Source organism: Meles meles, chromosome 5, assembly GCF_922984935.1.
Source record: "Meles meles chromosome 5, mMelMel3.1 paternal haplotype, whole genome shotgun sequence".
Taxonomy (NCBI): domain Eukaryota; kingdom Metazoa; phylum Chordata; class Mammalia; order Carnivora; family Mustelidae; genus Meles; species Meles meles.
In genome coordinates this window covers 130,884,884-130,901,911 of record NC_060070.1, presented here as the reverse complement: position 1 = coordinate 130,901,911, position 17,028 = coordinate 130,884,884, and the positions used below count along the sequence as shown (strand labels likewise).

The window sequence follows — 17,028 nt, the reverse complement described above, 5'->3', positions numbered from 1 at the left end:
TGCCCCCTTCCCCTGACTACTTGGCTCAACAATGAGCAATACTCACAAGAGCATAATGACTGTAACAGCAACACAGAAAAATGTTATACAATTGGGTAGAAGAGAAAGTGTGATGGGTGGAATTAACAAAAAAGGAGATGCTGGGGTGCCTGGGTGGCTCAGTTTGTTAAGTACCCAATTCGGCATCAGCTCATGTGTTAATCTCAGGTGGGGTTTTGAGTTTAAAACCCCACACTGGGCTCCACAATGATCATGGAGTCCACTTAAAAAGAAAAAAGAAAAGAAACACACATAACTGCCCAAAGTAAGAAATCAATAGATAATATGGCAATAACTTCAAAAATTTAAACATACACAACCTCCAACAAAGCACTTCTGCTTCAAGAAATCTAGTATACAAAAATACTCAGAGATAATGCAATGATGTATCCACCAACTGGAATATAAGCCTTTGGTGTGCTGTCTTTTTAAACTACATGAATGTGTGCTCGCTTCGGCAGCACATATATTAAACTACATGAATGTATTAGTTCAATTAAAAACGTTAAAAAAATTGGCAAATCAAAGTCCACTTACATCTGAGTTAAAATGTTTAAACACAGAACTGCCTGAGTGGCTCATCTGGTTAAGGTTAAGTAGTGGACTTTTGGTTTTGGCTCAGGTCCTGATCTCAAGGTTGTGAGATGGAGCCTAAGGCTGGCTCTGCGCTCAGTGGGGAGTCTGCGGGAGATTCTTTCCCTCTGCACAACCCCCTCCCCCCACAACTTGCATGCTTTCCCTAAAATAGATACACCTTTATAAAAAATTTAATGCATATATTTTAAAATGATTCCTGCTTTACAAACCAATGTTTTGATTAACCAACTCACTACGTGTGCTTCACAAAAAATGGTTTTTACTACTGTTGAGTTAAACAAGTGTTTGCCCAAGAGTCTTTCACAACTACTGAGGATAGCATCTTGAGATCATGTTCTAAGGGTACCGAATACAAGTTAACAGAAAAATGGAGAGCCGCAATTACATAAAGACTGGAAACTGGGCTACTTATTTATTACCTTATGATCCATCCTGCTTAAAACAAAACAAACCTGTAGCATAGCTCATGTAGGATTTATCTTTCTCAAGAAGTAGGATAAAAGTGTCTCCCTTTCAAAAGATTGTTTTTAATGAATCACTGATTTAAATTTGAAAAAAAGATAAATTAAAGGAAAATCAGTGTGTGTGAAATATCACAAAGTGGAAAAAAGGAAACCATACGGGACTGCAGCTACAATTTTTCACAGAGAAAAATGGTCTTTAAGAAAATCCACCACATGTAATATGAACCCACCAAATGAGCTAACAAGAGAAGCATACAGAGTTTAAAGAATTAAAAAGGTCAATATACGTAACATATCTCTACCTCCTCCGAGGGGACCTGCTTCTTCTCCTGGGTGACCTACTACGTCTGAGTGGGGAACGAGACCGCCTTCTAATGGGAGATCTACTTGCTCTTCTTCGGGTTGGAGACCACCTATTGATCGGGCTGGCATCTTTTGATCTTTCACGTCTACTGAGGATATCATCTCGAGGTCGTGTTCTTAAAGGGACCAAATACAGGTTAATAGAAAAATATATTAAATTAATGAATTTGTTTTGCACATAAAAGACATCTTAAGAAAGGCTCACTAACCTGAAGACAGTGCACAGAGATTAACATGTTTTGCAACAAAACCTGAATTCAGAAAATCACAATGACATTTTGGTATTATGGTATGCACTACAGTAAAAGGTCTACTTCCTCTGGTCTCACAATTTGAAAAATTATAAAGGTTATTCACGTTGTTAAGCCACTGATTCTAATTCCAGACACACAACTCAAATAAAACTTGTCTTTCTAAATTTTGACATTTTTGTAATATAGTCTTATTTTTAATATATTACATGTAAAAGCATCTTACAATCACTCTTAACCTTAGAACAAAGAAAATGTAACTGAGGGTTTAGAGAAAGGGACAGTCATCTACTCAAGGAAATACATATTGTATAACTTTCCTGGAAAGACATGTGCCAATACTTTATAAAATGTAAATGTACATTACCTTAAACTTTTACTTCTATGAATCTATTCTATTAAAAACTTCACACATAAACAATGGACATCTTTGCAAGTAATCCTGAGAAACTGGAACCAACCAAAATTTTCATGTTTCAATACGGAAATGAATAGAAGTGACCCGTGAATATGGTTTGAATGGAGCAGGTCCACTCACATGCAGACTGTTTTTACAGTACGGTATTATAAATGTATTTAGTCGTCCTTAGGATTTTCTTACCTCTAACTTAAGTATAACAGTACAGTATACATAATTCTAGAACATGCAAAATATGTGTTCAGTTATTGGTAGATTCCAGGTAGGAGCAAACTATTAGTAATTAAGTTTCGGGAGAGTCAAAAGTTATGTGCCCGTTTTTGACTATAAAGGACTGGTGCCCATAACATGTTGTTCAAAGCTCAACTTTGCATATATATACTATGAAATACGGTGCTGCTATATAAAGAGCTAAAAGAGATCTTTACGATCACAGTAAAGTTTCAGGAAAAAAAGCAGATATTTTAACATGTAGGACTCCCTTTCTGTAAGAAAGAACATTCATATAATTGTATGTGCATAAAAAAGAACTTGTAGTGGAGAGATGAAAAGGGAAAGACTTTACAGGCTTCTGCCTTATCTGAATTTCTCTTTAATTAGTACCTTTCCTGTAATTAAAAAACAAAACAAAACAACTGTTCCAAATAGTCAACTGTAGTCCTTAATAAACTGCTCAGAATTTCCTTTTTAAATTGAAGGCAAATTGAAAGAGACAAAGATTTAGAACACTTTAGAGGACATAATCAGCAACACTGTCTCAATGTGAAATTTTTCAGAAAACGATTTAAACTTCAGGGTCAGCTTGTATTTATATTCACACACAATACATGGCCAGGAATATTTATCTTTACGTTGTATAAGCAAACCTTCTTTTAAGCTAAACCTGGCTGATAATTTCACATGTCTAATTATTCAACATAAAGATACTAAAAAATCAGTTTCTAAAGTAGTTTAAACTAGTCTAAATAATCCCCACCCACTCTGCTAAAATCCTTCTTGTGCCTTAAATACCTACTAGTTCTATGATGCGAGGTAAACGGAATAATCTCTCAATTTATAAATTTTCTCACTTATAAACTGAATATGAGAGTCACTCCACTTTGTGAGGGGGGATAATCACAAGAATTTGAGGGAAAAAAACTGATGGACTAAAAGTACTATATAAATTCCCCTCACTTCCCATAAATGGGACTATATAAATGGGTATACATGATTTATCGGCCAAATTACTTAGATTTAAAGGAACGACTGCAAATCTGATACTAAATTAAGAACTTGGGGAAAAAGACTGATTGTATTTATAAATCTTTTAGTCAAGCTACTCATTGAAAAAGTACAAATATTAATACAGTGAACAAGATCTACTTAAAACCATAAAACTACCGTAAGACTTAAAACCATAAAACTACTGTAAGACTACTTAAAACCATAAGACTGATTACATTACCTTATTTTTTATTGTCCACAAGTTCTAGTTTCTCCTTTTTAAAAAATCTGGTGCATTGGTAAAAAGTATTAACATTTTGAAAACAAGTTACCTTGGAGAAGAAAGTCGTCTCCTTTCTGGTTCTCTTCGTTTTCTTTCCAAGGATCGGCTCTTGGCTCTTCTACCAGGAGACAGAGTTCGGGAAGGTGATTTGCTTTGTTTAGACCTTCTATCATTTACAAGTGGAGATCTACTTCTCCTTGATTTATCCCGTTGTTTTGGAGACAAACTTCTTCTTTTAGGACTTCGACCAGGTCTTCTACTGGGTGACCGATTTTCTTTCCCAGAAGAAGCATCTTTAGAAGGAGATTTAATTGGCTTCTTTTCTTTATCCATGTCAGACCGTTTTGATTTTCTCTCTTTGGACCGTGATCTTCTGTCTTTGGATTTACCTCTTAAGTCAACTGGGGATCTGGATTTTTTGCCTCGATCACGACTTCTACTTTCATTTATAATTGGGGATTTTTTCCTGTCTTTTGACCTACTTTTATCTTCAATTTTAACTTTGTCATCAGCAGGAGATCTGGCCTTCCCAATTTTCTCTTGAGATCGCCTTCTAAGGGTAGGAGATTTTGATTTCCTTGCTTGATCTTGAGACTTACTTCTCTTGGATGGACTTTTGGACTTTTTCCTCTCCTTTGACTTGCTCCTAGTTGTCTTCTCTTTAACTATTTCAATACCTCCCTTACTTTTCTTTTTATCGCTCCTATGTCTAGTCCGTTCTTTGGATCTGCTTTTACTTCGCTTTTTTGTACTATTTTTATTGTCCATTAGTTCAAGTTTCCCCTTTGTACTGGAAGATCTGGTACTAGACCTATTTCCATTTCTTGCTTTTTCATGTATCTCCCCCTCTTCTTCAGAGCCAGACTCATAACCTTGTAATATGAGCCCCATCCCAGATTGGACCTTTCCTTCCATTAACTCATTATCAAGTTCAGCTTTAATCAAGGCTCTCTGTTTTTCCAAGTCTTCCAGCAAAGCTAAATCATCAAGTTTAGTTCTTTTTGCTGGAGACAGACCTTCTTTGTCAGAAGCATCAATAGCTTCTTTTCTTTTGTGTTTCTTATGTTTATGCTTATGTTTATGTTTTTTATCCTTGTCTTCTTCTGAGGAATGTTTATGTTTCTTATGTTTACTTCTGTGTTTATGCTTCTTTTTTTTGTGACGACTGTGCTTATTTTGAGATTGGTCTTCTGATACTTCTCCATTTTCTTCATTTACACTCTTTTCAGAATTGTCAGCATCTTCTATCCTATAAATGTATCAAACACATTTCAAAACTGTATCATTTATCAAGCATTTAGTCACAACAAAATAATACTAAAATACATCTCAATGTAATACATGAAGTTAGTCACTGAAATATTTTCAGAACAGCTTCAGACGTTTTACTGCAAAGCTATATGGCAAAAACTGACTTAGTGATTTAACTTAATGGTTGAACTCAAATACACAGGCTATATACATGAGGGAGGTTAAAATACTCACACTTAATAAAAAGAAAATCCAAAACCAGTATAATAAAATGTTATACTGATTTACAGTCACTCAGTAACTTTTTAAACCATAATTTCCCGCACAGACTTAAAATCAAAGCTACGCGCCACCCCCCAATCTCTTTTTCCACTTTAAATGGAGAAGTATACTTTTCTTTTTAAAATCTTTACAACTAGTATTCAGCTATATCTAAAACAGGCATTCTATCAATGTGCAGTGGTGGCTGATGTTGAGTGTAACACACCTTCCAAGAGTTAAAATTTCACAGTGATCTGACCAGGAGTTACGAAGCTCAGCCTGTAGTGGCCACTGAGCAGCCATGTGGTATTAGAATGAATCGCATCAACTGATCTCCTGTAGGTCAACAATAGTTCAATATCAGCCAAAGCTTACAGTTCAACCAATATTTATTCAATGGGCTATTTAATCTCTTTAAATTTCAAATGGAAGATCAGTTTCCCAAAGTATGCTCATATTGATTGGTGCCATGCAAAAATAATGTTAATAAAATTAATTACACCAAAGGGGTAGCTTTTGTGCTTAAATGTTTAGACTACGCTGAGTTTCTGATTCCAAATTATTTTGCTAAATCCTTGCAGTTTATTAATACCAGGCTAAACACAGAATACAACAGCATTATTTAACCTTCTCCTCTAAAATCATTCCATACTAAAACATCACATCCCAGACTTTAAATCATCTATTCTGACAATCACACTATTTTTGGAGGAAGATATGGATTATTTTGTCTAAGTCCTTCAAGTTATGCACTTCTGTACTTCTAGTAAATTTATTATTTGTGCCAAAGTTAAGAACTAAGGTATTCGATTCTTCTTTTCTTTAAGAGAAAGAACGGGAGAGGGGAGGGAGGAAGGGGAGAGAGATAATCTTAAGCAGGTTCCACACCCAGCACAAAGTCAGATCCAGGGGTCAATTTCATGACCCCCCCTCCTTTTTAAAGATTTTATCAATTTATTTGACAGAGAGAGAGAGAGAGAGATCACAAGCAGCACAGAGGCAGGCAGAAAGAGGGGGAACAGGTTCCCTGCCAAGCAGAGAGCCTGATGCAGGGCTCAATCCCAGGACCCTGAGATCATGACCTGAGTCAAAGGCAGAGGCTTAACCCAATGAGCCACCCAGGCGCCCCATTTTCATGACCCTTTGATCATGATCTGAGCTGAAATCAAGAATCAGACCCTTAACTGATTGAGCCACCAAGGCACCCAGGCACCTCGGAATTCAATTTTTTTTTTTTTTTAATTACTGCCCTTAATACAGGCATTTAGGAAGGTAGCAGGAAAACAGATGTGTAAGACTAGTACCAGCCATCCTCAAGGAAATTATAGTCCAGTGGAAAAGAAAATCACATGAAACACTGGAAGAATGCAGTGATAAAAGACATAAATAAGGGCATGATGGAACACTGATCACCTAACATCACTCTGAAAAAGATAAAGGAGATCACAGAAAAACCCAAGCTATTTGTTAAGCAGAGACTCTAAAAGGAGAGAAGAAATATTTATTGAGAAGGAACATGGATCAGAAAATAAAGGTTGAGTAATAAGAAATTAACAAGAAAGGAAAAGAGTACTCTAGATGGGGGGGAGGGGAAGGTGACAAAAGGCACAGTTATAAATAGCAAACTATAAGCAGATCAGTGTTGCCAGGGCATCAAACTTGTGAAGAAACTGGTCTAATGGCTAAGATCTCAAATGCACCAATTCCAGGAGATAAAAAGGTATTATAGGAGATTCTTCCTAGAATGGCTGAGATAGAGTCAGAGGCTCACTGGGGTCAGAGGCCCAGATCTACAGGGTTAGACTGCTAGACAGTGGTCTGTAAGGACACTGCCATTACAGCAGGAGTCAGAGGGGAGTCTGGTCCCCCAGCCAGGTCTCAGTCTTCAGTAAACTTAGAAGGCTTGGAGAAGGGAGGTGACATACTAGAGGTATGCTTGAAAAGTTCTTAGTTGGTAACAATGAGGTGGTGTGGAGAACATGAAGAACATACAACTACCACATAGCAAGAACCTTAATTTTTATCCGACTGCCAATCTCCATTTTGGTACTGTGAACTGTGAGTACTGAAGAGAGCTGCAGAGAAATCTTCTGGATGACAGGTTTTAGTTTGGACTGACTTCTCTCTAATGGGGAACAAAGATGACAATAAATATAGCAAGGTTTTCTGGGATCATCAAATTTTCTCAAAGACTTAAAAAAACAAAGTGTATTATCTTTACATGGGGGAGAAAAAAACCCAGTATGGTTCTATTATGGCGAGGAAAGAGGGGAGATCACAGATTTAAATAGAAGATACAAAGATTTATTTTTTTAAGGTTTATATTTGAGAGAAAGAGAGTGTGCAAAGGGGGAGGGAGCAAGAGAACCCTTAAGCAGACTCCATGCTGAATATGGGGACCTCCATGGGGCTCATTCCAAGACCCTGAGATCAAAACCTGAAACCAAGAGTCAGATGCTTAACCAACCAAGCCACCCAGGTGCCCCAATATAAAGCCATTTCAACTCTGTTCCTTATATAGCTGTATCCTCATATAAGTAACCATATCCCTTCACCTGAAATCTCCCATCAATCTAGAAAGCAATGGTGTATGTCCCCCCCACCCCCAAACTCGACTTGTAGGGGGAAACTTGTGAGAAAAACTGAATTAGGCTAATTTAAGATATAGAGACAAGTATGGAGAACCTGCTTAAAGGCTGACAATGATTTTCAGGTATATAAAATCTCAGTCCCAAAGTACAAAATTCTAGTGATAAGTTAAAACTCAAAACTATCTATATAGACCCTCTAATGTGTCTTCAGGAAACAGTCTCCAGAGTGAGATTATCTGGGTTCAAATCCTGATTGCAATACTTACTAGCTGTGTGGCCTCAGGCAAATTTCAGTATCTCTGCCCTGAAGGCACCTCATCTACAAAATGGAGAAAACAGTATCTACTCAAAGCAAGCTGTCAGGATTGCATGGCTGTTAACAGATGTTGTTAAGGCTCATGATAGGGCCTAGCACAAACCAAGTGCCTCAAAAGTAAGAGATTACTCTTACTGGATAAATAGATTTACTCACTACAACACTGCAGAGCTGTCAGGGCTGACACTAAGAGTATTATTTTCAGTAAAATGGTCAAAGAGCATGGATTGAGTCAAACTACCTTGTTCAAATGGTGTTTCCAATATGACACACCTAGTGTAACAACCTTAGGCAAGTTGTTCCTCCATGCCTCAGTTTTCTTAATTGTACACTGGGGAAATAACAGTATTGATAAATCACAGGTTTGTTGTAGCAATAAGTTCATATATAAAAGGCTACCACACAAATTACTGAAGAAATATTGTCTAAGTCTCCAGGACAGAGGAGACTAAGTTTCAAGGAAGTTTAAGGGTCATCATGCCTTTGGTCAAACACACATCAAGCTAGTGAGAAGGCTAATATTACAAGTCAGTCAAGAGCTCTTCCATTTGATTGAAGATGCTTTTAAAATGTCAGATCATATCACTACTCTGTGTGACACTTGATTATTGCTTCCTATCACATTCAGAGTAAAAACCAAAACTGTTTACAAGGCCGCATTCTATCTGCCTAACCTCCCCAACACACTGATCCTACTATTTTCCTCCCACACTCACTATGCTTTAGCCACACCACTCCCCTTAAACAGTAGTTAAAACCTGTCTCAGGGCCTTGGTACTGGTCCTTGCCATTATCTCCACTAGAATGCTTTTCCCAGACATATACATTACTGGTTCCTTTCCCCAGCCTCAGATCTTTGCTTAAATTACTTTCTCAGTCCAGTTTTCCTCACCAATTCATTTTAATCATTACCCTCACCCTACCACAGACATATCCCGTTTCTCTTATTTTTTTTCTCTGAAGTAACTGCCACCACCTAATTCTTGTTTGCCTCTCCATATTGTAACATATGCCCTATGAGAGCAGAATTGTAATTTACTTAGTTCACTGCTCTATCCCTAAGGCCTAGTAAACTTTTGAACCTATAGTAACCAGGTACTCAATTAGTAATTTGTTGTCAATGAAATGATTTATATAGATAACACATAAAAATTGTATTCACTAGACTATAGCTCGGCTTACTACACTGATCTCTTGCCAGGAAACATTTTGGTTTTGCTCAATTATATGTCCACTGCATACACCTATCTGGTGAATGCAGTACCTCAAAATGATTTAAATTTAATTACCTCCCTCCCCAAGAAAAATCTACTCTTTGAACCCTCTTATAGTGCTTTCTACAATTTACAAGTGTTCAACGAGTTGCAAATCAAAATTCTTAACAGTTTACCCAGAGAGGAAGTAATTTCCTTCAAAAGAAAATCCAGCTCCTAAAGCTTCTGAGAATTTAGAAGCTACATCGTGATGTCCAGTGTCACTTCAGAGTTATTTATCCAAGTGGCCCTAGCTTCTAACGTAACTTAATGAATGTTATCTAAAGAAATAATTACACTACTGACAAAGATGCGAAAAGCACTTACGGCCCACTAGTTTAACCTTAATAATTCTAGAGTTCTCCTACACTAGGGTTCGTAGACCTTCACCCTCAAGTTGCTCTCTCAATGCAAATTCCATAGAAAATACCAGCTGAAGTCTGACTACATAAATCAGGAAAATGTGAACTCAGTGAATCGATGGCATATTACACGTAACAAACTTGTGCGAAAGCAGCTAATTTAGGTTTAACATCAACAACTTTCTTCTAAAACTTTATGGAAAGATATCCTGATAACAAAATAGTCTTCTTGCATAGTTCAAATCTGTAATAAACATAGGTATTTAAGTCCCATATATGCAAATTTACATTTTAGCATTTACGTTCTGCAATTTAACACTTCCTTGCAATTTACACATTTAGCAGGTCTACATTTAAACCAATATGGTCTATAACAAGTTTGTCATAAAACAGTACTTACTGAGAATTGAGTAATATCCTTCAAATCACATTATTTGGAAACGAAGCTGATTTGAAGTGCAGACTATATGCGAATATTAAAAAACTGGTTTTATCATTTATTGTTAAATGCAACATGTAAGTTTCATCCTTCATTCAAGGGTCTCTGAGCATCTGGTACAATGAAACAACTTTAAAATAAAGACTGATTAGGAACCACTACTGTTATTTTAATTTCCTATTTCAAATTTTTAAAAAAGAATACTCTTAATGACATCTTATTTGGGAGGCATTCAATTTATGCTCTGGAAACAGAGAATGGTGAGCAAAGTGAATGCCATTACGTCTTTACAAAGAAAGTAATTAAGCCTGTTTCTCTGACAACTTCAACTACTTTAATACGGAATTAATGTAGATGTAAAAATAAGAATGGATTAAAAAAAACCAACTAGTCTTAAAATGAACTCCTCCACCCCTCCTTTTCCAAATCGGGTGTGGAAAATTAAGCTTCAAAGAATTAGAGCTGTCACATCAAAATAAAATGGACCTTTTCTGGGACACTGGAAGTCAATAAAAAGGATTTCAAACCTTAAAGGCTGTTTTTAAAAGGAGCCACAGTGTATAGTGGATGACTAGAGAACAGAATAGTTAGGAGCAGGACTCTAGAATTTGACTACCTGGATTTAAATCCTGGATCTGTCACTTAATGTGACCTTGGGCAAGTTAACTTAATTTCTCTGTGCTATAGTTTGATCATTCGTAAAACAGCAACTACGTCCATAGGGTCGTTATAAGGATATTTGTTCAGTGTTTTGAACAGTATTTGGTACTCGGTAAGTGCAAATAAGTGAATGCAGATAAAAATTTAAATGTTTAAAACCATCAAAGAGGCTGAGCTAAAGAGATGGACAAACGTAAAAGCCACTAAAAGGCCTTCAACTACTTAAAATTTTTTATTTCTTCCCAAATGTTCCACTTCGAACAGAGTTCATACAATTGTAAACTACTTGGTGTCCTCTAAAAGAACTGTTTAGACACTATATTCCAGCATTCACTATAAGGAGCACACACAGTACTTGCTTTCATACAAAATTTATTTTATTTGTTAAACATTTCCAACTAAGTGGGACACTTACAGACCAAATACTCTATTTATACCAAGAGTTCTGTGGGGGAGGCGAGGTGGAATTAAAGACTATTTATTTCAGGGGCACTCATACTGCAGAGGCATAAATAAATGCTAATTATTAAGTCTAGAATTTGAATATGCATATAAAATATGACTCAAGCACTTCTCAAAATTAATCTGAACGGTCCCTGAAATCAAATAAATGGACATGATACTGCAGAACTTTGAAGAGGTTGCTAGAAAAAAAACAGCTGCATAACATCTGTACTGTATTGGCATAAATACTGGAACGTGCCACACTGTGGACTCAATGAGAAACAAAATGGTGAAGTTTCATTAAAACTTTAGAAATCCATCTGCTCTTTTCTAAGTCAATTTGTGAAGATAATAGAGCAATCGTCAAAAGCCCTTAATGAAAAGCTTAGTATAATTCTCTGAGTAAAGCAAATGATTGAGGAGTCTAGAACAGAATATATAGCAATGAAATGTTGGGGCTCCTGGTAGTAAAAATTTCTCCTCCCAGTCCCTAGTTGCTAGGAGTCTTTATCTACCTCTTTCCTAAAATGGATTAAAAAAAAAAAAAATCAGATAATGCTAATGCACAAAATGACCGCTCTAGGAATTGTTTTAAAATCCACTGTTTTCGGTTCTTGTTTGAGTTTTCCCAACATGAACAGAACAAAATACTACTTTTAAGCAACGATTAGACTTTGCAGCATATACAAGTTATGTTTTCACTTGGCCACATCGATTCTTACTTTAGCCTAATTATAGACATAAAGTGCTTGGGTTTGGAAATAGCTACTACTTCTTCCTCTTGTACTCCCAAAGAAGCCCTACAAACTCAGGCCAAAAATGTCAGGCCTCAAAACCAAGAACTTGATCTTACTTTGCCTCAAGTTTGGAAGTTGGCAAATAAGCTGCCAATAGGCAAAGGAGAAAAAAAAAATATATTAAGGAATGATTCGGGAGTAAAAGCACAGGGGAGGGGACATGAAATATCCCGCTAGCGACAAACTATTATATAGCTCTAGGAGGGTCAAAAAGGGTGGCCCTAGCATTCCTTTTTCCTGTTTTCAAGTCCTTTAGGACACCAGCATCGGGACGACGGCAGGACGTCTTAAGACTTGCAAAGTCTTGTGGATTGCCCCTCTCCCGCCACTGCTCCTCGGGTGCCCAACACCGATGCCACTGAGTGCTGCAGCCAGGGAGCACCGCTCGGTCCCAAAGGAAGGAATACTAAGGCGCGACCGCACAGTCGCGGCAGCCACCTCGCGCACGGGACCTGTAGAGGCCGCTCGCGCGTACGCCTCCCAGGGCAACGACGCGCGGCAGGCCGCGGCCGCCTTCGACCCAACAGCCGCGGCCTCCGGGAGAGCGAAGCTCGAAGGCCGTCCGCCCGCCCGCCCCCCACGCCTCCCGCCCAACAACGTATCACGCGGGGAAAGGCAAAGTTTGGCTCTCGCCGTTAGGCCTTAACTTTCCCGCCCGCCCGTGCAGGTCTCCGCGGTTTCCCACTCGGCAGTCTCCCAGGCGCCGGCCTTGCGCACCGCTCCCGGAGACTACTTACTCTGGCTGTTCTCGCAGCGACAGAGTCTCCGCAGCGGCCATCTTGAACTTCCTGACTCCTAGGCGGCGGTGGCGGCGGCTTCCCGGACGGTAGAAGCTAGTGGAAGTGGAGGAAGAGGGAGCAGACCCCTCGCGCATGTGCTAACCGCGTAGGGAACCTCTGAGCTCTGATTCCGCTCTAAGAATCCGGATATAGAAGTGCATCCGGGGACATGGCGCACGAGCGCCATGACGCAACTTCCGGGACGGGGGTTGGGCGTGAGGAGGTATAGGCGGCACCTGCTAAGGGTTTAGGGGTGAGTGATTTAGGCTTACCCGCTTGTCAGTATTGGCACCGGACATTTGGTTCTGATAACTTGCTATATAAGGAAGTCGGATATAGGTATTTCGTGTGCGGTTTCGAGAGCAGGTTTCACTGAGGGGCCCACGAGTTGAGTTAATTCTCAAACGAGGGCAAACAAAATGATTTTGCTGCTGGGTTGCCTTATTACTGGCTAGATAATCCAATCTGAAATGGCATTAAGGGAAAGTTTGTAGAAAGACATTTTGAGAATACTAGGAGGTTAGGACTATATCTAGAACGTAAATGTCTTTTAATATGGAATTATTATTTATACATTTATTTGAAACTTTTGCATTTCCTTTCAGCTTTTGCTTAATTTGGGGGTAGCAGTTCGGGAGTCGTTAGGTTTGCTGGTTCAGTAGTATTTTTTATCCAAATCACTTCATGTCATTTTTTTTTTCTATAATGAGTTCTACAGTAATCGATTAAATGAAACATTTTATGAGAAAATATTTACTAGCTTGGAGAGCTTTTAACACCACGTTGATTTCTATATTCGTTCTCTTTCAAAAATATCTATCTTTATACTCTGGAACCCAAAATCAGGGTGCCGATCGCTTTTATTCTTGTAATCAACTGAGTTTGGTTTCGCCATAGAAATTTGACCTCAGAATATCTGGGCTTGTTATATATCTTGGTTTTTAGAAGGAAAGATTTACAAATGTTTGTACAAAATGAGTCCCTCATTGGCTTACACCTAAACATGTTCAAAATGTTAGACGTTTTACCTTCGTGGACTCTATTAATATGGGGCACTAATCCTTGGATAAGTACTGATTTTTGTGGATTCCCTCTCCTCCCTGCCTCCACTGTAGCATTTCTTTATATGGTCCTTAATTATATTGCTTTCTTTGGGAAGGATTTTTCTTTCTCCTTAACAATGAGACTCAGGTATAACTTGGAAGACATTTTTCATAGGAAAAAGTTTTCAGAAATATGTTGAAGATGGTTTATATATTCAACCATATGTGTATTTATGTACTAATAGTGTGTAGGTTGGGGTTTCAGAGTTCTAATTGTTTTCTGCCTCTAAATTCTTATCCCTATATATCTTTTCAAAAGTAGCGTGAATTCAGTCTTATATTTATGATTTATTATATTCTCTGTCCCAACCCCCATGAAGGTAAGGCCATGTGACATTGTATCCAGATTGGCTCAGATTTTATTAAAATAACAAAGAATCACTTAAAAATAAATTTTAAAATTAAAATAGAAGGACATAGTGTATGCATGTGCAAACCTATTTCAGATTTATTCTTGGAAGCCAGTACAAATCTGTAAGAGATCTCATCTTGGATATAAAGTAGAATATACCTTAAGGCGAAAGAAGCCTAGTGCACTGGCACCAGGAGGTAAGGTAACTTATGATTACTTAGTTCCCAAGTGTGAAGCTAGGATATGAAGTGAAATCTAATTCCCGTCGTTCTCCTTTCTTACCCTGCTGCTTCCCACAGAAACATCATTTGTTTAGCATCTACTTGTTGAGCACCCCCCCACACAGCTCTTTGATAATTCAAATGTTTTGAGTTAAAAGTAATGGAAAGAGCACTGGATGGGCATCCGGATATCTTGTTTTCCTTGGGTCCCAAGGCTGTAGTGTCTTCCTTATTGTTGTGTAGCTTATTACTGAGAGCTCATAGGCAAATCTCAATTTCCTCAACCATAGTATTATCTGCCTTGTCACCTCTGCTGTATGATTCCTTAAAAATATTTTTTATTAAGGGGCGCCTGGGTGGCTCAGTGGATTAAGCCGCTGCCTTTGGCTCAGGTCATGATCTCAGGGTCCTGGGATCGAGCCCCGCATCGGGCTCTCTGCTCTGCAGGGAGCCTGCTTCCTCCTCTCTCTCTGCCTGCCTCTCTGCCTACTTGTGATCTCTCTCTCTGTCAAATAAATAAATAAAATCTTTTAAAAAATATTTTTTATTAATTATTTTTATTAACATTATAATGTATTACTTGCCCTAGGGGTACAGGTTTGTGAATCGTCAGGTTTACACACTGCACTCACCATCTAAAAAATTTCTTAATGGAAGTGTAACTGACATGCAATGTTTTATTAGTTTCAAATGTGTAACAGAGTGATCCGACAATGCTGACCATGCTATACCAGTGTGGGTAAGGGAGAACAGGTGGGGAGAATAGACGCTAAGCTGTTCAGGTTTGAAGCCACATTATGACTGGTTCAGACTTAGATTTGGACAAACCCTTCAAATTTTTAAAAAAGAGCATAGTAAAAGCAAAAACAAAACACTTCAGAAAATGATGCTGGCAAATTTCCTTTAGAATTTTCTCGCCAATTCTCTTTCCCTCACACGGTTACTACCAGTTAGTAAGTTACTACCGCACTAAGAGGGATTTGTCAAGAGTGCACCCGAAACTGTGTTGTAGTTTTGGAAGAATGGGGTTTAGGCAAGGCGGAGTTAAAATTAAGGCAAACATCACTTTCTACTTTAATAAGTCAGCAAACGTTTATTAAGAGACAATGTTAAGTCCAAGTTTTCACTCTTCTGCTTTTCCTCCCAGAGTTCGGGAACCACCGCACCGGAAACGTGCAGACACAGCCAGACCCAGCCCGCGCAGAAGGGACAACGTAGCGGCCAAACCAACCGGCCGGAAGTCCCTGAAGAGGCGGGGGTTCGGCGAGCACGGGCTTCCCGACTCTGGGCCTCGGTCCGCGCGCCCAGAGAAGCGCGCGCGTGCGTGCGTGCGTCTGGCGAAAGGGGTGGGCGTGCCTGAGGGTGGCAGTGGCCCACGGTTCCCAGTACTTCCTGTCCGGTATCCACGGCTGTAGGGGGAGAGCTGGTTTTCTCGGATCAGTACGTTTTCGTGGCGCCTGGAGAAACCGCCCAACCTCCGCGGAGTTTCCTTCCCCGGGCCCTTAGCCTGCGCCCTTTTGCCCCCGTCAGCTTCGCCGCTCTCGGTACCTTTCCAGCGAGGGCGGTTTTCCGGAGCTACGGGGCCGATCCGACCAGTTGTGAGTAGGTCCGAGAGCCGCGGTTTAGGGCCCAGGGGACCCAGCACTCTTTGCTGACCCCCGCGAAGGCCGAACTCAAAAAAGCGGACGTTGACTGTGTTTTGCAGACAGGGAGCGTAAAACCCACAACGCTTGGATCCCCGCTACCAAACAATACCACAAAGTGTTCTGCCCCAGAGACAAGGTTTTGGGAACAAGCATGTACTCTTTTTTTTTTTTTTTCTTACCATCTTTGGTTCCTTTTAAGTATTATTATTTTCGTTCAAGATACACACTCCAGGGGTAGTTTGAAAGTGCTTCTGAATTATGTTCCTCCTATGGAAAGAGATTATTATGTTTGGGCCACCTTAGCTGCACAGGCATCAATCCTGATAAGCTCTTAACTGGCTCGTCTTAGCGTAGGCTACCAACAGAACAAAAAGTGCATCATAAAATCCTTTGAAGAAAACTCTTCCTCCGAGGAGAGTTCTCAGATGTCAGTTAAAAGAATGTAGATCCCCTTTTAGATAATACTTAAGGTTTTATCTAGTTTAGATCTAGACTCAGAATCCGTAGCTGGGATCTAGACTTGGAATCCGTAGCTGGGAAGACACTGGAGGCTGAATTTTTTTTTAAATTACTAAACAAAAACTTTTACTTTTGTTCCATGTAATTTAGTTTTTTGTTTTGTTTTAAAAACAGTTCTGATGCATTCACGAAAATCTGGAAAATACAAAAAGCAAAACAAAACCAAACCACCCAGAGTTCTATTGTCCAAACTGAACCAGCATTAAGGTATTGGCTTATTTTGGCCAATTTCCATATGAAATACTAAGTTTTCTTGTACTCATGAGTAGAATGCTATAGTTCGCTTTTTCATGTAACACACCCATCTTTTTTTTTACATAATTCTGGTTTCCGTAAACATTTTTATAACTAGGTGACGTCTCTTTTTTTCTTTGTTGGTGGATGTGTATGTCATTTCAGTTTTGCGCTATTGT

General features: G+C 38.9%; 1 protein-coding gene across 13 annotated transcripts in view; it reads right to left on the bottom strand.

The window, feature by feature from the left end:
* PRPF4B (pre-mRNA processing factor 4B) overlaps nucleotides 1–12,910 on the bottom strand; it is a 38,702-nt gene extending 25,792 nt beyond the window's left edge. For all 13 annotated transcript variants that reach the window (XR_006818278.1, XR_006818280.1, XR_006818282.1 and 10 more), the window contains exons 1-3: nucleotides 12,733–12,910; nucleotides 3,671–4,870; nucleotides 1,403–1,579 (exon numbers count right to left, since the gene is read on the bottom strand). Coding sequence is in view for 2 of the 13 variants with exons in the window: in XM_046004562.1 (XP_045860518.1) it covers nucleotides 1,403–1,579; nucleotides 3,671–4,870; nucleotides 12,733–12,869 (1,514 nt within the window). In the remaining 11 variants the exon portion in view is untranslated. The remainder of the gene's footprint in view (nucleotides 1–1,402; nucleotides 1,580–3,670; nucleotides 4,871–12,732) is intronic.
* Nucleotides 12,911–17,028: the final 4,118 nt, after the last annotated feature.